The sequence below is a fragment of the Mesoplodon mirus genome (assembly GCF_964341445.2).
Source record: "Mesoplodon mirus genome assembly, chromosome: 3".
NCBI lineage: Eukaryota > Metazoa > Chordata > Mammalia > Artiodactyla > Ziphiidae > Mesoplodon > Mesoplodon mirus.
This window is the reverse complement of record NC_138978.1, coordinates 143707359-143728143: the sequence shown is the minus strand read 5'-3', so window position 1 is coordinate 143728143 and position 20785 is coordinate 143707359. Positions and strand designations below refer to the sequence as shown.

Sequence of the window (20785 nt, the reverse complement as noted above, 5' to 3'; positions counted from 1 at the left end):
TGGATGAATCTAGAGACTGTCATACAGAGTGAAGTTATGTCAGAAAGGAAAACAAATATCATATATTAACACATATATGCAGAACCTAGAAAAATGGTAAAGATGAAGAGGTTTGCAGGGCTGAAATTGAGATAGGTGTAGAGAACAGATGTATGGACATCAAGGGGGGAAAGTGGCGGGGGGTGGGGGAATATATTATATAAGTAGGACCAATTCTTCCATTAAACCTTCCCAAACTAATTCTATCTAGCTCTAACTGCTTCAAACATTCCCCTCAAATATGTGACCTTAATGTAATATCATCTAAGGTTCACTCAGTTGAATCACATTGGCACTACCACATTTGATACTTCAGTAACTAGAACTCTTTAGATAAGATTCAGAGTAGAACATCTTACACCTCTTATGCTGTATTATGAAAACTGTTACAAAAATTCCATTATAGCTATAAAATATACTTACATGTGTTTAGAGTTTCTTTTGCACATGCTCTTATATAGCTAGTCTTTATGATGATTGGTTTTTTTACTATATACATTAGGTTTTATTTTTGTTCCCCAGAATGTCTAATTAAAATACTCTGAGAAGACTCATATGACACCTTCAGTTTACAGATATTTTCTTATTTTCAAAATAAGCAAAGCTCTGAGGGAGAAAGTGAAAGTAACTCTTGCCTAATGCTTTAACTATAATGACTTTAATATTTTTTATTGAGCTGTAGTTGATTACAATATTAGTTTCAGGTGTACAATATAGTAATTCAAAATCTTTATAAATTATACTCCACTTTAGTTACTGTAAAATGTTGGCTGTATTTCCTGTGCTGTATCCTTAGAGCTTATTTATTTTACACATAGTAGTTTGTACCTCTTAATCCCCTATGCCAATCTTGCCTCTCCCTGCTTTCTTCTCCCTGATGGTAACCACCAGTTTGTTCTCTATATCTGTGAGTTTGCTTCTTTTTTGTTATATTCACTAGTCGGTTTTATTTTTTAGATTCCACACGTGATATCATATGATATTTGTCTTTCTCTGTCTGACTTATTGCACTTAGCATAATACCCTCCAAGTCCATCCATGTTGTTGCAAATGGCAAAATTTTCATTCTTTTTTATGGCTGAGTAGTATTCCATTGTGTATATATATCTTTTTTATCTATTCATCTGTTGATGGACACTTAGGTTGCTTCCATATCTTGCCTATTGTTTTTGTTTTTCTTTTTGGCCGCACCATGTGGCATGCAGAACTTCCCTGACCAGAGATCAAACCCATGCCCCCTGCCGTGGAAGTGCAGAGTCTTAACCACTGGACCATCAGGGAAGTCCTTACCTATTGTAAATAATGCTTCTATGAACATTGGTGTGCATGTATCTTTTCAAGTTAGTGTTTTTGTTTTCTTTGGATATATACCCAGGAGTGGAATTGCTGGGTCCTATGGAAGTTCTATTTTTAGTTTTTTGAGGAACCTCCCTAATATTTTCCACAGTGCCTGCACCAATTTACATTCCCACTAATAGTGCACAAGTCTTCTCTTTTTTCCATATCCTAACCAACATTTGTTATTTGTGATCTTTTTATAATAGCTATTCTGACAGGATGACTTTTGTATTTTTACGATAGTATTAGTGACCTAAAATCTGCAGGCAAGCACAGTGAAGTGTTGTTCTAGGGAATTGAATGTATTTACCTACATATGACCAACAGCATTATTTATGAGACTGCTGATCATTTTTACCAAATTATATTACATATACATCATCTTATTTAATCTCTATAGTAAAACTATAAAGTAGGTATTGTTCATATTTTTATAGATAAGCTTAGATGAAACTAAAATAGATTAAGAATCCTGCCCAAGATTATACAAAAAGTGGTAGAATAAGATTTACCACAAAAGTGTTACTCCAGAGTCCTTGCTCTCCATTATTAAAAGCTTTACTGCCTCCCCTAGATATCATGTGTGGCTCTAAAACAAGTATATACAAATTCTTATGAAGTTTAATTAATACCTTTTAAGCTTCATTAAGCACCAATAATTAAGCACCAATCTCCCACTAGCTATCACTTTTTCTTTTTTAGCCCTCATAAATTACCTTTTAAAGGTATAATTATACAGGTACAGATGTGCCTTAGTTAAAGGGAACAAAAGTTTATATATACACATTCTAACAAGAAATAAAGAGAATTAGTATCATTACAAAGTATGGTGAAATGGAAATGATTCTGGTGACAGACCTCTACTCAAATCCCAGTTTTGATAACTTTTCTACAGAAATGGCCTTAGTTAAGCTGTTAAATTTCTCTGCATCCTCCTTTATGAAACTGGCCTAAAACAGGGCCTTGTAAGAACTGAATGGGATAACATCTGAGTGGAATCTAGCACAATTTTTTAAAACTGTACTGTTTTCTTTGCCTTCCCATTTTTTAAAATATATACTTTTGATATTTAGGAAGAGGTATATATTTTTTGTTATGGTTACCTTTATGCTGATACCTTTAAATGATACCCTTGGTTCCCTCTTTTGTAGTTAGTTTATTGATTCTCAGAATGAACAATATTGAAGGTAGTAAGTAGTCTTTTCTTCCCCCACTTCCTTCCTCTCTAGCATCTCATGTAAAGTAATAATAGCCTTTTACTTTCACAGTAAATACTTACATGTCAATTCAGAGCTTCTTCTACTTCCCATACTCTTCTCCTTCCCCTCCTCCAACTCCCTATTTCTGATAGTTGTACATAGTTAGAATATATAACTGATTTTGTACTATTCTGTCACCTTTATGCCCAACACTTGTCATTAGTTCTACAGGTAATATATTTAATATTTACTATCAATCCTTATGAAAAGTTTCTCTGACCATTTCTTGGTAATTTGAAGCTCATTCTTTAGTAGAAGGGCTCATGGGAACACTACTTCCTGAGTTGTTGCATGTTTCATCTCAGTTTGTCTCTAGCATTTATTTATTTTTTTTTATGTTTAAAGGTCAATTTGAATTGATATAAAGTCCTTGGTTCAGCATCTTTCCTTAATTTCCTTAAGTACCTTAAATATGTTATTCCATTGTCTTCTTATTTCAGTCTGATTTTTTTCCTCTTATATTCTTGCTCTTTCTGCCTGGATGCCCAAAGGATATTTTTCCTTTAATGGCCAATTGGTTTTTGTTTTTGTTGTTGTTTTTTGGTTGCATTGGGTCTTTGTTGCTGCGCACAGGCCTTTTCTAGTTGCGTCGAGCAGGGGCTACTCTTCACTGCGGTGCATGGGCTTCTCATTGCAGTGGCTTCTCTTGTTGCGGAGCACGGGCTCTAGGCGTGCCAGCTTCAGTAGTTGTGACTCAGGGGCTCTAGAGCGTAGGCTCAGTAGTCGTGGCGCACGGGCTTAGTTGCTCCTCGGCATATGGGATCTTCCTGGACCAGGGCTCGAACCCGTGTCCCCTGCATTGGCAGTGGATTCTTAACCACTGTGCTACCAGGGAAGTCCCGCCAATTGCTTTTCTTGGTCTATACATAAGTGTTGATTTTTCTACATCAGTTTTCCCAGTTGAATAGTGTTCTTTTGCTGTAAAAAAAAAAAAAAACCCACTTTTATTTCTGAAAAGTTTTCTTCAATAATACTTTTTAGTATTTCTTTTGTTCCACCACATTGTTTTCTTCTTTGGGAATACCTGCTATTCATATGTTGGCTCTTTGCTTCTGTCTATATATATCACTTTCTCTTGAAATCTTTTTGTTTTTCTTATCTCTTTCTTCATTTTGTTGGATTGTCTTTAATTTTTCTTTTTTCCATACTCATTTTCATTTTTCCATTACTCTGGTTGAAAGGCAGACTGACAGAATCAATTTAGTTTTTCCAGCTTCAGTAGTAGAGACATGCAGGGGAAAGGGAATGGGTGTTAGATTAGCTAAGCAACAATGCCTGCAACAGGCTTGAACCATTGGAGGCAAGAGTCTATCCTGAATAAAATGAAAAGTGATAGATTTGTTAATGACAGTAGGATGGATAACATCAGCTATTTTCTACATAGTTCCTGGGAGATAGAGAGGAACCTTGCTTTTATATATGGGTGTTCGGTGTTGCTTCAGATTATGTTTGTTTGTTTTTGGCTGCACTACATGGCTCACGGGATCTTAGTTCCCCAACCAGGGATTGAACCCAGGCCCTCAGCAGTGAAAGTGTGGAGACCTAACCACTGGACCACCAGGGAATTCCTCCAGATTGTATTGTTTAGTTTTTATTTTACAAGGACTTATATTTATTAGTGCCATTTCATTCTATTTTTATTATAAAAGATGAGAAAGAAATTTACATTCTAAACTATTTGGGACACTTTAAAGCAATAGTCTGCCTCATTATTTATTCACTCTGTCTAGCACCTATACATCCAAATAAACTGAAAGAGGAATCCTAGGATTAATGTAAACTGATAAAAACTTTTGAGATTTATCAGCACATTAGAGCTTATAGAATAGAAAATCTGAAGTGGTAAACTATGTTTTAGTAGCACTGCACAGGGTTCATCTGAAATTTCATGTCATAGTTGGTATAAAATTAGTGATACTAGGTTTAATGATGCAAAGGTTTTAAAAGCATGAAATTCTCATTAGCCAGTAAGTTATATATATTTTTAATCACATGTAGTTGGATAACCTGAAAAAAACCCTCAGTCTTTGAATTTTTAAAAACAATTTTTCCATTAAGATATTTTTATATGCCCTTGGGAATTAACAGTAAATATGCAGCCATATATACAGTGTGCTTTCTGTTTTTCACTGGTATGATTTGAAGTTTCACTTAAATTCACTGGAACTAGTGGTTCTTAACATTTTAGGAGATGGTGAGTTACTTTCAAAATATGATTTTTTAAAAATGAGTTTTCTCTCAAGACAAATTCATAGATACCCAAGAAATATTACATAGCCATGGTCTTCTGATTAAAAGGCTCTGCTCTGGATATATATGTTTATAGTTAAAAATCTTTCTAGTAACTAAAATTTGGTATACAGTTTTTAAATTTGGCAGTCAGATGGTCTGTTAAATGCGAAGTGAACTGATTGATAGGATTTGTCAGTAGCTACATCATTATTTAGTCATACTTTTTTTAGAGTGGAATGTTAAAGCTGTTCTGATGAATGAAATTTTAGAGAGTGTAGCACTGAGGAAGTTTGCTCAATGAAAATTTCTTTCCTTGTTGTTAATATACCTTGAATCATGTCACCTGGAATTTTTTTTTTGTACTAAAAGTTTACATTTTACATATAGCTTATCAGGTCTTTGATGCTAGAAATTAATTTGCCAGGATGAAAAATAAACATTAAATTTAGTTAATGAGGGGAATAATCTCAAGTAATTTCAGACCTTTCACATTTTTGTTTCTTCAAACTTTTTGTGGATTTTCTAAAAAGGTGCTAATTTACAATTTCTTTTTACTTTTTTTTCCATACTGTAATGGAAATACTAATGAACAATGGAATAAATGGAAGAAAGAACAAAAGAAAGGCCATTTTAGCACTGGGGATAGTGAATTGGCCATATCTTTTAATTTACTGAGTATTATATGATAATTATTGATGTAAAACAGCTATAAGTTATTTTTAAATTTTCTTTCCTAAGTATTATTGCTTTGTATTTATTGAAGACCAACAAGATAGTAATTTTCTATATACCTACTTCTAGATAATTAGAGAGGCATGACTGCTATACTAACCTGGAATACAGACAGGTTATGTAGTATTTTTATTTTCTTTTATCAACTATCTTCTTTTTTTGGCACAGATAATTAAGATGTAATTATGTAGGATACTGAATAGAACACAGACCTTTTTAGGATAACTTGATTTGAGGAACTAGAGGCTCTTCTTTATGATCTGTATAAGTAGAAATTTAAAGTGGGGACATATATATTTTATAATGTACACCTTCACATCCAAATAGCTCTTGATCAGATGCTATATTTTAAATATTTGCATGTTCTAAGAATCAAAAATTATAAGGATTATGACTTAATGCACCAACGCTTATACACAGAAATAGAAAAGGAACATCTTTTATCCTTATTTTAAGGTTGAGAAACATTTTCATTACTTTGACCTTTTTAATTGTAAATAGTGATTTGTTATTAATTATATTTTTAATTATTATGGTTAAAAGAGCAGCGGAAAAATAGGCTGATCATATTTAAGCTATTCAAGGTTTGTGCAGAATATGTCCTATTTTTAAAAGGAGAAAAAAAAAACAACCCAGATTCTTATAGAACTAAGATTTTGTTAGTGTTTGCTATGTCCCAGGCAGTGTTCTAGGCACTTAATATCCGTCATTGAATTTAGTATACGTTAATTCTTATATAAATTCTTTCAAATATTAAATCAGTTTTTAAAGCCCCGTTTAAATTATTTTCCTCTCAATGGAGGTGGGAAAACATTCAGTCAGCATACTCCTTAAAAAAGACCCTTTGTGTATTTGTAAATCATTAAAGTTGCTTTTAAGTCTGCCTTTCTAAGCCAAACATTTCTAGGTCCTTTAGCTTTTTCTACAGGTCTTATTTTCAAATACATTAATGATCTATGCTGTTTTGTGGTGTACCTTCTAAAATCTTTTATTGGTAAAGACCAGAATTTTATGTATTTTATTTTAACTGCCTTAGAAAGGACACAGTACTGAATAGAATGCTAAGATTATCCTTCTTTCCTTACACTTTTTAGTTATCTTTCATCTTTTAGGGTATTTTTTGGATTAAAGGAATAGGAGGACCTTGAACATATGTGAAGATTGCCATTTTATTAGAGAAATAAGCCCATTGCTGAAAGTATCTATTGTCCCTTTGCAGCACTGTTTGTTAGGTTCTTGGAGCAAATTATTTTTTCATGTGGAAGAACACAGAGAAACTTTAATACAGAAATACAAATACAGTTTCTCAACTATGATTTTCATTCATTCGGCAAATATTTATTGGGCATCTGTTGTGTTTCAGGCATTATTCTAAATATTGGGGGTAAAGCATTGAAGTAATAAGCAAACTGTCTTACACTCTAGGGGAAAAGAATAAATAATACTATGTCAGGGTGTGATAAATACAAGAAAAAAAGTAATGCAGGATAAAGGGTATAGAGAGAGTGACAGTGGGGGCGGGGTACAGTTTTATAGAAGCATGGTCTTAGTTGTGCCATATTGAAGAATTTTAGCTCTGTAGGTCACTCGTGTTTTTCGACCTCTGTTTGGGATTACTCAACATGTATTTAACCTTTTGTCATCATCTCTTCAGTGGTGCTAAGTTGATTGCATAAAAGCTTTTTGCTACTCATCTTGACTGGTCACTTAATTAATGTTCACTGTGTCAGGTAAGTGATGCAGATGAAACCTGTGTAGGAAATGATATGTCATATCTGTGATAGGCGCAGGTTTCAACTGTATATGTGATTTAGAGGATTCATTTTGATCTGGAGCTTGATGTCATATAAGTCTCCCAAAAGACATGCTGTTACTGTTAAAACTAATAAGCCTTAAGCCCTGAATTTCTGGTGTACATCTTAAGAGGTAGAATATACAGGCGAATGCATGCCATGCTTGACTCAGGGCTAACTTGGCCCCTCCTTACCACAGCTTTTAACTTGGAATCTGCATAAAGAGTCTTCTGATTTCATACCCACCAGCCCCTACGCTACACCATCTTCTTCTTGAGACATCTACCTTTCTTATAAAAGCCCTCCTCTTTCTTCTCGATTTGTCCAAAATCACACCTAATGCAGGGCTCAAGTTTTATGTCCTCCTTAAAACTTTACTGTTGACCTTATTCCACAGTGATATAGCCCTTTTCTAAATGTCTCCTGAACTCATAGTTTGTGCCATATAGTTTTTGTGTATATACCATTTTATATGTTTTTATTTTTGTTACTTCCCCAGTACGTGAATGAGCTTTTTGGAGCTTACCTGCTATCTATTCACACTAAACACAGTTAAAGGAAAACTTGTTTCTTCTACCCTCAACATTTCTGACACCAAATATATAGATTTTCCACACCAAGAAATTCTTCAGTTCTCTGTGAACATCAACTGGGTGTCCTACAATTTATTCATTCTGACACTAACTACCCAGAGTTAGCAAGGACCCCAGGGGTTAAGGGCTCAGTCCATCAAGACTGGGGTCTTGCCATCACTGCAGTTGGCATTCGAGAGTCTGGGCCTCCCATACTTCTGACTAACTGGCTATAAATCTGGGGTTACCATGACCCACTCTTCTGGTTCAATAATTTGTTATAACAGCTCACAGAACTCAGGGAAACACTTTACTTACTGTTACCACCACTTTCCCCCCTTGGTGTCCATACATTTGTTCTCTACATCTGTGTGTCAATTTCTGCCCTGCAAACCAGTTCATCTGTACCATTTTTCTAGGTTCCACATATACGCGTTAATAAATTATATTTGTTTTTCTCTTTCTCACTTACTTCACTCTGTGTGACTGTCTCTAGATCCATCCATGTCTTTACAAATGACCCAGTTTCGTTCCTTTTCATGGCTGAGTAATATTCCATTGTATATGTGTACCACATCTTCTTTATCCATTCGTCTGTCAATGGGCATTTAGGTTGCTTCCATGACCTGGTTATTGTAAATCGTGCTGCAATGAACATTGGGGTGCATGTGTCTCTTTGAATTATGGTTTCCTCTGGGTATATGCCCAGTAGTGGGATTGCTGGATCATATGGTAATTCTATTTTTAGTTTTTTAAGGAACCTCCATACTGTTCTCCATAGTGGCTGTATCAATTTACATTCCCACCAACAGTGCAAGAGGGTTCCCTTTTCACCACACCCTCTCCAGCATTTGTTGTTTGTAGATTTTCTGATGACACCCATTGTAATTGGTGTGAGGTGACACCTCATTGTAGTTTTGATTTACATTTCTCTAATAATTAGTGATGTTGAGCAGGTTTTCATGTGCTTCTTGCCCATCTGTATGTCTTCTTTGGAGAAATGTCTGTTTAGGTCTTCTGCCCATTTTTGGATTGGGTTGTTAGTTTTTTTAATATTGAGCTGCATGAGCTGTTTATATATGTTGGAGATTAATCCTTTGTCTGTTGATTCGTTTGCAAATATTTTCTCCCATTCTGAGGGTTGTCTTTTGGTCTTGTTTATGGTTTCCTTTGCTGTGCAAAAGCTTTGAAGTTTCATTAGGCCCCATTTGTTTATTTTGGTTTTTATTTCCATTACTCTAAGAGGTGGATCAAAAAAGATCTTGCTGTGATTTACGTCAGAGAGTGTTCTTCCTATGTTTTCCTCTAAGAGTTTTATAGTGTGCGGTCTTACATTTAGGTCTCTAATCCATTTTGAGTTTATTTTTGTGTATGGTGTTAGGGAGTGTTCTAATTTCATTCTTTTACATGTACCTGTCCAGTTTTCCCAGCACCACTTAATGAAGAGACTGTCTTTTCTCCCCTGTATATCCTTGCCTCCTTTGTCATAGATTAGTTGACCATAGTGCGTGGGTTTCTCTCTGGGCTTTCTATCTTGTTCCATTGATCTATGTTTCTGTTTTTGTACCAGTACCATATTGTCTTGATTACTGTAGCTTTGTAGTATAGTCTGAAGTCAGGGAGTCTGATTCCTCCAGCTCTGTTTTGTTCCCTCAAGACTGCTTTGGCTATTCAGGGTCTTTTGTGTCTCCATACAAATTTTAAGATGATTTGTTCTAGTTCTGTAAAAAATGCCATTGGTAATTTGATAGGGATTGCATAGAATCGGTAGATTGCTTTGGGTAGTATAATCATTTTCACAACATTGATTCTTCCAATCCAAGAACATGGTATATCTCTCCATCTGTTTGTATCATCTTTAATTTCTTTCATCAGTGTCTTATAGTTTTCTGCATACAGGTCTTTTGTCTCCCTAGGTATTTTATTCTTTTTGTTGCAGTGGTAAATGGGAGTGTTTCCTTAATTTCTCTTTCAGATTTTCCATCATTAGTGTATAGGACTGCAAGAGATTTCTGTGCATTAATTTTGTATCCTGCAACTTTACCAAATTCATTGATTAGCTCTAGTAGTTTTCTGGTGGCATCTTTAGGATTCTCTATGTATATTATCATGTCATCTGCAAACAGTGACAGTTTTACTTCTTCTTTTCCAATTTGTATTCCTTTTATTTCTTTCTCTTCTCTGATTGCCATATCTAGGACTTCCAAAACTCTGTTGAATAATAGTGGTGAGGGTGGACATCCTTGTCTTGTTCCTGATCTTAGAGGAAATGCTTTCCGTTTTTCACCATTAAGCATGATGTTTGCTGTGGGTTTGTCGTATATGGCCTGTGTTATGTTGAGGTAGGTTCCCTCTGTGCCCACTTTCTGGAGAGTTTTTATCATAAATGGGTGTTGAATTCTGTCAAAAGCTTTTTCTGCATCTATTGAGATGATCATATGGCTTTTATTCTTCAATTTGTTAATGTGGTGTATCACATTGATTGATTTATATATATTTAAGAATCCTTGCATCTCTGGGATAAATCCCACTTGATCATGGTGTATGATCCTTTTAACGTGTTGTTGGATTCTGTTTGCTAGTATTTTGTTGAGGATTTTTGCATCTATATTCATCAGTAATATTGGTCTGTAATTTTCTTTTTTTGTAGTATCTTTGTCTGGTTTTGGTATCAGGGTGATGGTGGCCTCATAGAATGAGTTTGGGAGTGTTCCTTCCTCTGCAATTTTTTGGAAGAGTTTGAGAATGATGGGTGTTATCTCTTCTCTAAATGTTTGATAGAATTCACCTGTGAAGCCATCTGGTCCTGGACTTCTGTTTGTTGGAAGATTTCTAATCACAGTTTCAATTTCATTACTTGTGACTGGTCTGTTCATATTTTCTGTTTCTTCCTGGTTCAGTCTTAGAAGGTTATACCTTTCTAAGAATATGTCCATTTCTTCCAGGTTGTCCATTTTATTGGCATAGAGTTGCTTGTAGTCGTCTCAGGATGCTTTGTATTTCTGCAGTGTCTGTTGTAACTTCTCCTTTTTCATTTCTAATTTTATTGATTTGAGTCCTCTCCCTCTTTTTCTTGATGAGTCTGGCTAATGGTTTGTCAACTTTGTTTATCTTCTCAAAGAACCAGCTTTTAGTTTTATTGATCCTTGCTATTTTTTTCTTTGTTTCTGTTTCATTTATTTCTGCTCTGATCTTTATGATTTCTTTCCTTCTACTAACTTTGGGTTTTGTTTGTTCTTCTTTCTCTAGTTCCTTTAGGTGTAAGGTTAGATTGTTTATTTGAGATTTTTCTTATTTCTTGAGGTAGGCTTGTACAGCTATAAACTTCCCTCTTAGAACTGCTTTTGCTGCATCCCATAGGTTTTGGATCGTCGTGTTTTCATTGTCATTTGTCTCTAGGTATTTTTTGATTTCCTCTTTGATTTCTTCAGTGATCTCTTGGTTATTTAGTAACGTATTGTTTAGTTTCCATGTGTTTGTGTTTTTTTCTCTGTAATTGATTTCTAATCTCATAGTGTTGTAGTCAGAAAAGATGCTTGTTATGATTTCAGTTTTCTTAAATTTACTGAGGCTTGTTTTGTGGCCCAAGATGTGATCTCTCCTGGAGAATGTTCCGTGAGCACTTGAGAAGAAAATGTAATCTGCTGCTTGTGAATGGAATGTCCTATAAATATGAATTAAATCTATCTGGTCTATTGTGTCATTTAAAGCTTGTGTTTCCTTGTTAATTTTCATTTTGGATGATCTGTCCATTGGTGTAAGTGAGGTGTTAAAGTCCCCCACTATTTTTGTGTTACTGTCGATTTTCTCTTTTAGAGCTGTTAGCAGTTGCCTTATGTATTGAGGTGCTCCTATGTTGGGTGCATATATATTTATAATTGTTATATCTTCTTCTTGGATTGATCCCTTGATCATTATGTAGTGTCCTTCCTGTCTCTTCTTTATTTTAAAGTCTATTTTATCTGATATGAGTATTGCTACTCCAGCTTTCTTTTGATTTCCATTTGCAAGGAATATCTTTTTCCATCCCCTCACTTTCAGTCTGCATGTGTCCCTAGGTCTGAAGTGGGTCTCTTGTAGACACCATATATATGGGTCTTGTTTTTGTATCCATTCAGCAAGCCTGTGTCTTTTGGTTGGAGCATTTAATCCATTCATGTTTAAGGTAATTATCGATATGTATGTTCCTATGACCATTTTCTTAATTGTTTTGCGTTTGTTTTTGTAGGTCCTTTTCTTCTCTTGTGTTTCTCACTTACAGAAGTTCCTTTAGCATTTGTTGTAGAGCTGGTTTGGTGGTGCTGAATTCTCTTAGCTTTTGCTTGTCTGTGAAGCTTTTGATTTCTCCATAGAATCTGAATGAGATCCTTGCCGGGTAGAGTAATCTTGGTTGTAGGTCTTCCCTTTCATCACTTTAAATATATCATGCCACTCCCTTCTGGCTTATAGAGGTTCTGCTGAGAGATCAACTGTTAACCTTATGGGAGTTCCATTGTATGTTGTCATTTTTCCCTTGCTGCTTTCAGTAATTTTTCTTTGTCTTTAATTTTTGCCAGTTTGATTACCATGTGTCTCAGCATGTTTCTCCTTGGGATTATCCTGTATGGGACTCTCTGCCCTTCCTGGACTTGGGTGGCTATTTCCTTTCCCATGTTAGGGAAGTTTTCAACTATAATCTCTTCAAATATTTTCTCGGGTCCTTTCTCTCTCTCTTCTCCTTCTGGGACCCCTATAATGCAAATGTTGTTGCATTTAATGTTGTCCCAGAGGTCTCTTAGGCTGTCTTCATTTCTTCTCATTCTTTTTTCTTTATTCTGTTCTGCAGCAGTGAATTCCACCATTCTGTCTTCCAGGTCACTTATCCGTTCTTCTGCCTCAGTTATTCTGCTATTGATTCCTTCTAGTGTAGTTTTCATTTCAGTTATTGTATTGTTCATCTCTGTTTGTTCGTTCTTTAATTCTTCTAGGTCTTTTAAATTTTTTTATTTTTTTTTATTTTTTATTATTTTTTGCGGTACGCGGGCCTCTCACTGTTGTGGCCTCTCCCGTTGCGGAGCACAGGCTCTGGACGCGCAGGCTCAGCGGACATGGCTCACGGGCCTACCCACTCCGCGGCATGTGGGATCTTCCAGGATTGGGGCGCGAACCCCTGTCCCCTGCATCGGCAGGCGGACTCTCAACCACTGCGCCACCAGGGAAGCCCGCTTCTAGGTCTTTTTTAAACATTTCTTGCATCTTCTCAATCTTTGCCGCCATTCTTTTTCCGAGGTCCTGGATCATCTTCACTATCATTATTCTGAATTCTTTTTCTGGAAGGTTGCCTATCTCCACTTCATTTAGTTGTTTTTCTGGGGTTTTATCTTGTTCCTTCATCTGGTACATAGCCCTCTGCCTTTTCATCTTGCCTATCTTTCTGTGAACGTGGTTTTTGTTCCACAGACTGCAGGATTATAGTTCTTCTTGCTTCTGCTCTCTTCCCTCTGGTGGAGGAGGCTGTCTAAGAGGCTTGTGCAAGTCCCCTGATGGGAGGTACTGGTGGTGGGTAGAATGGTAAATTTTTAAAATTTTATTTATTTTGTCCATTTATTTTTGGCTGTGTTGGGTCTTCGTTGCTGCGCTTGGGCTTTCTCTTGTTGCAGTGAGCAGGGACTACTCTTCATTGCAGTGTGCACATTTCTCATTGCGGTGGCTCTTCTTGCTGCGGAGCATGGGCTCTAGGTACATGGGCTTCAGTATTTGTGGTGCTCCAGCTCAGTAGTTGTGGCTCGCAGGCTCTAAAGCAGAGAGAGACTCGGTAGTTTTGGCACACAGGCTTAGTTGCTCCGTGGCATGTGGGACCTTCCTGGACTAGGGCTCGAACCCGTGTCCCCTGTATTGGCAGGCGGATTCTTAACCACTGTGCCACCAGGGAAGCCCTCATTATATTCTTAATTCATACTTAACATTAAATATTAAGTTAGATAATAATTAGACCAGATAAGCATCACTCTTTTTGCATAGTTGGGCAAAGATGAATCAAACCAAACAATATTTACTCAGATCTCAAAACTGTTGTTAGCCTTAGCATATTATTGAACTCACTGCAGTAAAAATTTGCTATTCTGTGGTGAATGATGGAGCTCAGATCTGGTAATGCTTTTTGTATGTTGTGAGGTCTGTAAATTTAGTGTAGCAATTTTCCCCACCTCCTGTCTATATTGTGGCCTAACTGGCTACCTAAATGTTTATTGAATGACTATTTCTACTTTGGGATCTAATCCTCCTTTTTTGTTTTTAGGGTGCCAGCTTGATATGTTGTTTAATAGCTAGTAAATTAAGGCACATTTTGGGCTAGACTCCTGCCTTTTATACCTATTAGGTTACCATAGAAAAAAACTTCAGTGTTTTTGCCTTTCTCCTTGAAAGGTAGATGTAGGTGTGATGTAGGTAAGTTGAACTAAACATTACTTTTAATTCTGATTTGTGGTAGCAAGTGAATATTTTGCTATTACAATAGTCCCCCTTTATCCACGGTTTTGCTTTCTGCAGTTTGTTACCTGGAATCAAACGCAGTTCAAAAATATTAAGTGGAAAATTACAGAAATAGACAATTCATAAGCTTTAAATTGTGCGCCATTCTGAGTAGCATGTTGAAATCTCCCATCAAGATGTGAATCATATCTTTGTCCAGCATATCCAGCCCATTAGTCACTTAGGAGCTACCTCTGTTATCAAATCGACTGTTACGGTATTGCAGTTCTTGCGTTCAAGTAACCCTTATGTTTCACTGAGTAACAGCCCCAAAGTGCAAGAATAGTGATGCTGGCAGTTTAGACATGCCAAAGAGAAGCTGTAAAGTGCTTCCTTTAAGCAAAAGGTGGAAGTTCTCAACTTAATAAGGAAAGAAAAAAAGCATGTGCTGAGGTTGCTAAGATCTGTGAAATTCTGAGGAAGGAAAAAAAATCGTGCTAGTTTTGCTGTCACACCTCAGACTGCAAAAGTTATGGCCACAGTGCTTAGTGAAGATGGAAAAGTCATTAAGTTTGTGGTTAGAAGATATGAACAGGGCCTCCCTGGTGGCGCAGTGGTTGAGAGTCCGCCTGCCGATGCAGGGGATACGGGTTCGTGCCCCGGTCTGGGAGGATCCCATATGCCGCGGAGCGGCTGGGCCCGTGAGCCATGGCCGCTGGGCCTGCGCATTCGGAGCCTGTGCTCCGCAACGGGAGAGGCCACAACAGTGAGAGGCCCGCATACTGCAAAAAGAAAAAAAAAAAAAAAAAAAAAAGAAGATATGAACAGAAAACAGGGTTTGGTGCCATTTGAGGGTTCAGTCATCCAGTGGGGGGTCTTGGAACTTAGCTCCCATGGTTAAGCAGGGAATACTGTATTTTTAAGATGTTTGGCACTTTTTAGCAGAAGGCTTGTTAGGACTTCTAGTTTATTCACTGTGGTGCACAGACATGTCTTGCTGAGCCCTGTACTTACATGATTTGGTTCATTACTTCCCAAGTGTGGATAAGATATCCTGGTTTTGATTTAATTTTTTCCCACTGTAGTTTTATAGAAAGACTTGAAGTTTTTCTCTTTTTTTAAATTGATATTGATACACTGCCCCTTATAATTCAGTTTACTCTTACCTGGAGGTTTCTGATCCTGCATTTAAGGAACTCTGGAGATTAAGCTGAGGTAGGTTAGTGGTCCCCTGGAGAAGGGTTCCCGGTGACTATGGAGCGCAAAATAGTCTTCTAAATTAAATATTTTATAGGCATCTGGCTCCTGTAAGTTAATATTTTCAATGAATGATGCAACACAATAAATAAATCCCAAAATCTACTAGCTTAGGAGACCAAACTGTGCATATATATTTAGTTTTTTAAAAACTGTTACCAACTCATGACATTTTTTAATGAGATCTGAAATATCCTTACTAAGTTGGTAAGGGAGGTATGTTTTTGGTATGAAGTAATGACTTAAGGTAAAATTTTATAGGCATCATCTTAGCTTTTATTTCACTTTGTCTTGTAGTTGGTGTATGAATTCTTCTTAAGGTTTTTGGAGAGCCCTGATTTCCAGCCTAGCATTGCAAAGCGATACATTGATCAGAAGTTTGTACAACAGGTAAGGAATTCTGATGTCTTAAATTTTTATATTCATCTTAGCAATGATTTATTAACTTGTGATTAAAATAGTCTTTCAAAACTTTAAGGATTTCTGTTTAACAGCACTTAATATTCTTGCCAGGCAATGAGAATAAAAGTAAGTAGCTTTGAGAATACAAGAGTATTTTTTAATCAAGGGTGGCCTTCTAGTGAAGTCAATCAAATTATCCTATCCAATCCTAAATCCTCATAGTTGTTTTATAAAGACCAGAAAAGCAAGCCTTTCTGGAATATCTAACTTAGAAAATTTGGTATAACTAGGGAGGAAACCTTTTTTAAAATCTTTAAGTCTTTGAGCTTGAACTTGACATATGGTTCTAAGCACTATGACTTTGAAATGACAGAGGGTGGAAAAAATAGAAATGGAATTATTGTTAGAAGTTTGGGCTTTATGCTCCTTTCTTATCATCAAGTGTCACTTACCTTTCCTTTTTTTTTTCCCCCTTCCCATCTTAGGCATTCTAGCCACCCAGTTCCTAAACCACAGATAAAATGGGATCTTTAAGAAGAAAAGGAGATAGAGTTAAACATATGTGATACCTTCTTTCTTTTTATAAGTTGATTATTAGTTGGTTTTGGGGGATCCTAAATACTCAAAATTAGTTTCTCAGAATGTGTTTATTTTTATTTTCAAAATCTTTTCAACAACTTAATGGTCTCTTTTTAACTATGTGGTCTTTGCTGGCCCTAGACAAAATTGTGAAGTAGACCAAACCTCTCTGGGTACATTTTCTCTTTTGAAATACTTATCTGTAAGTTGGGTCTCATTAGGAATTCTCCTCTTCTAAACTAATTAGCATTTTAAAGAAAGGAGATGGGTGGAAGGGTTGTAATGAAGTGCTGAGCCCAGGATTAAAGATCATTACAAGGACGTTTGCTACCCTCTTCCCACCATTGTGTGTCCCCTAGGATAAAGATTATACAAGCATGAGTTCCACATATTTGGAGTTCATTTTTGGTCATTTCCTGTAACTACCAGATAAAGTATTTTGACTAGTAGCTGTGAAGTATTGATAAGTGAAGAACATTGTCAAGAATATGTCCTTCAGCCATTCAAGTAGTTCTTCATAAACTATGAAGAAATATTAGGTGTGTGTTAACAGTAAAATGTTAATTTCATTTCAATAATTACAAGTTAAAAGCAGTCAGATTAAATGGAGCTATGTTATTTTGGTCATTGCAATTGAATGCATATTTATTTCCTTCTGTAGCTCTTGTGTGCTACAGAAGGAATACAGTGTATTAAGGCACTTTAGTAATGCCACGTTAAATTGTATTTAAGATAATAGCAGGTTGAGTGGAACAATTGCCTTAGGGCTTCCTCACTCTGGAGCTTGAGGTGTTTTGGCTGCTATATTATTCAGTGGATTTGAGGGGGAACAAGAAGAAAACTGGTAGGGTAGGACCCATTTTCTACGTTCTACTCTAAGTGCCTGAATTATCTGAGAAGCCAAGGCCCAATAATTTGTTTCTAGCAGTTTATATCACTGTGATTTCACAGATCACTGCTCTGAGGTATTCTTAGTGTGTTGCTTCATTCAATAAATATTACTATGAGAACTCTCAGCTTTTGTATTTTGAAATTATTTGATTATGTGGTAAGTTTAAGACTTAGAAGTACAAGAGAAAGATGTAAAGTATAAATTTGGACGTTTGTTATTTCAAGAGAAGAAAACAAGTGTGTAGTTCCAGGTTATGTTCAAATCATAGGATTTCAGAAGGAGGAAGCTAAGAATTATTGAGTGCTTTTTATGTGCCAGGCACTGTCCTTATATGCTTTTATATAAAGAGCTAGACTATATCCAAATTCACAGAGCTAGAAAATGGCACAATCAGGATTTGGTTATATTTGATTATATATAAATAGATTGTAAATTTGATTATATAAAATAGATTGTTTTATTTAGATTGTAATATTTCAAAATAACTTATTTAAATAGATTTGACACTTAGCTATCAACTGTTCTCTACTATTTTACGTTGACCCTGAGGATCAACTTGTATTACATAATGTTTGTTCTTGAATTAGACATAGCGACCTTAACAATTAAGGGTTCCTTTTATTAATTTCAAAGCTTATCTTCCAAGTAAACCCAACATCAGAGCTTGGATTTGAGTGTCTTAAGTGAATAGTTTAGCTATTTTAATTAGAATAATTTAAAGTGACTTAATTAGGTATATTAACATAAATTCTCATACTCTGTGGATATTTTTTGCTGGAGCCGCATGCAGTACTTAATAATCTAGCAAACAACAAATGCAAACTATAAGCCAGACACTTTAGGGTTATATAAATGTGACTAAAGTCATCACTACTCTCAAAGAATACCCACTCTTGTAGAAGAGATACACATGTAAACAATTACATATAATTCAAGACAGAATGGAAAAAGAACTTAAGCTTCAGAGCATGCCATCATGACTGTAATTATCAATCCCAAAGTACAGAACATAAAATTCCTTGACAACTTCATAGGTAATTGTATTCTATAAAGAGGGGTTATTGTATATTTTTTCCTAAGAAAATCCAGTGTTTCATTTAAAATACAGTAATACTTTTTTTTGAAGAATTTCGGTTTCTTTACCATTTTAAAATGGAAATTTGAGCTTTTGACTTTAAATTTTTCAAAGATCTCTTTGTCCTGCCTCTGCTGAAGAGTTGTGTAGAGGTGTAGGAAAATGCTGATTTGGCCAATTTGAACTGGTTTAAAATTTTTCAGCCATTTGCTAAGCTGACTTTAAATAAAAATCTGTAGTCTCATCTTTTATTTCAGTGTTATTTCATGAATGATTTTCTCTCTGTTAGCATATATCTACCAATATTTTACCTATTAACTAAATATTAATTTTTGAGCTGTTGGCATGGTGACTTGAATGTTTTTAGTGTAAGATCACACAAAAAAAGAAGCCTTAGTTTGTATAAATTTTCCTAGTAAACTAGAAATACGCATTTGTGCATGTGTATTTTTTAAACTTCATTTATTTAACAAGTTGCGGTCTACAAGCTTAAGATTCTGTATGTAGTTTTGACATACTATAAAAAAACATTAAAAATCTCTCACATTTCAACACTTTAAAATTATGAGCCATGTTTAGTAGTCAGGAGTAGGTCAGCATTTTAAAATGAGTGGCAAGGCCAAAAAACAATATTCCACTTCTTGAAGTGTTTATATTATTTATTGTGTGTCATTTTTCAAAATGAAATTTAAAAAAGACTCCATAAGCTTTTCTTTAGTTTCATTATTTAGCAAGAATAAAGTCAATCTGATGAGGCAGAATCTTTTTAAAACTTTTAAAGCTTTTGTGGATTATCTTAAAATCAAAATTAGAATAGAGTGAAGTTTTAGCTCGATTATTTTTAAAAAGTAATTTCTCAGATTTTTTTTAAAGCTCCTGGAGCTTTTTGATAGTGAAGATCCCAGAGAACGTGACTTCCTGAAGACCGTTCTGCATCGAATTTATGGGAAATTTCTTGGATTAAGAGCATTCATCAGAAAACAAATTAACAACATTTTCCTCAGGTAAATTGGTTGTGTATTCATATACAGCACTTTTTATTCCCTTCCATATTTTCTTTTTATTCCAGTTCTTTTAGGTTAATTTTTTAAAATAAATTTATTTATTTTATTTATTTATTTTTTGGCTGCATTGGGTCTTCGTTGCTGCATGCAGGCTTTCTCTAGTTGTGGCGAGCGGGGCCTACTCTTTCGTTGCGGTGCATGGGCTTCTCATTGCGGCAGCTCTCCTGGTTGTGGAGCATGGGCTCTAGGTGCGGGGCTTCAGTAGTTGTGGTGCGTGGGCTCAGTAGCTGTGGCTCACAGGCACTAGAGCACAGGCTCAGTAGTTGTGGCACACAGGCTTAGTTGCTCTGTGGCATGTGGGATCTTCCCGGGCCAGGGCTCGAACCTGTGTCCCCTGCACTGGCAGGCGGATTCTTAACCACTGCACCACCAGGGAAGCCCCTTTAGGTTAATTTTTAAAGTCTGAAACTTAGAAACTTAACTGATAGTATTTGAGTCATTTTTAGCCTGTTTTGTGGATATCATTTGATTGCATCTAACTTTTTCTTGTAACTTCTCATCTAAGTGGATAGTAGTAATGAAGACAGTTTTTAGTAGATAATACCGGTGTTACTGATGTTTAAAATTTATTGAGAGGAGAGTTTGTCTGGTTATCTATTTGAGCACTTGTTTAAAAAATTTTGTATAAATACCATTTAAATCAGTAGCTCTTGGCAGTATTTTCATTCGATTTTCTGACAAAGCTAATTAAATTTATCTTTTGACCACTTTATCAATGAAATCTATTGAGTAGTTGCTTCAGATTAGGAGATTTTGCTTTAATACCCAAATTTCAGGTTTGGTTTGTTTGTTTGAGTTGATAATGTGGCAAAATTAGGCTAGCATTTTCACACTGTAACAGTCAGAGATGAGAAATATTGCCTCCTCTAGAGAGAACATCTTTGTCCAGCTCTCTGTCGTTCTCTCTGGGGCCCTGCCCATGATTTATGGTATCTTCCCTGCCTATCCTGTCATCATTTGAGTCTATGACTCCCTACTTTAAAGGCGACCCTAATCTTAGAAAGCTAGTCAGCCTGTGTAGTTTAGGCTTAGAAAAATTCTGAATAAAAGTGGCTTTATTACATGAGTCCTTTTCTCTTAGAGTTACCTATGAGTAGAGGT

At 35.8% G+C, this 20785-nt stretch overlaps 1 protein-coding gene across 1 annotated transcript in view; it reads left to right on the top strand.

The window, feature by feature from the left end:
* PPP2R5A (protein phosphatase 2 regulatory subunit B'alpha) overlaps positions 1 to 20785 on the top strand; it is a 94107-nt gene that overhangs the window by 61172 nt on the left and 12150 nt on the right. The window contains exons 4-5 of the mRNA XM_082612033.1: positions 15970 to 16062; positions 19494 to 19624. Coding sequence (XP_082468159.1) covers positions 15970 to 16062; positions 19494 to 19624 — 224 coding nt within the window. The remainder of the gene's footprint in view (positions 1 to 15969; positions 16063 to 19493; positions 19625 to 20785) is intronic.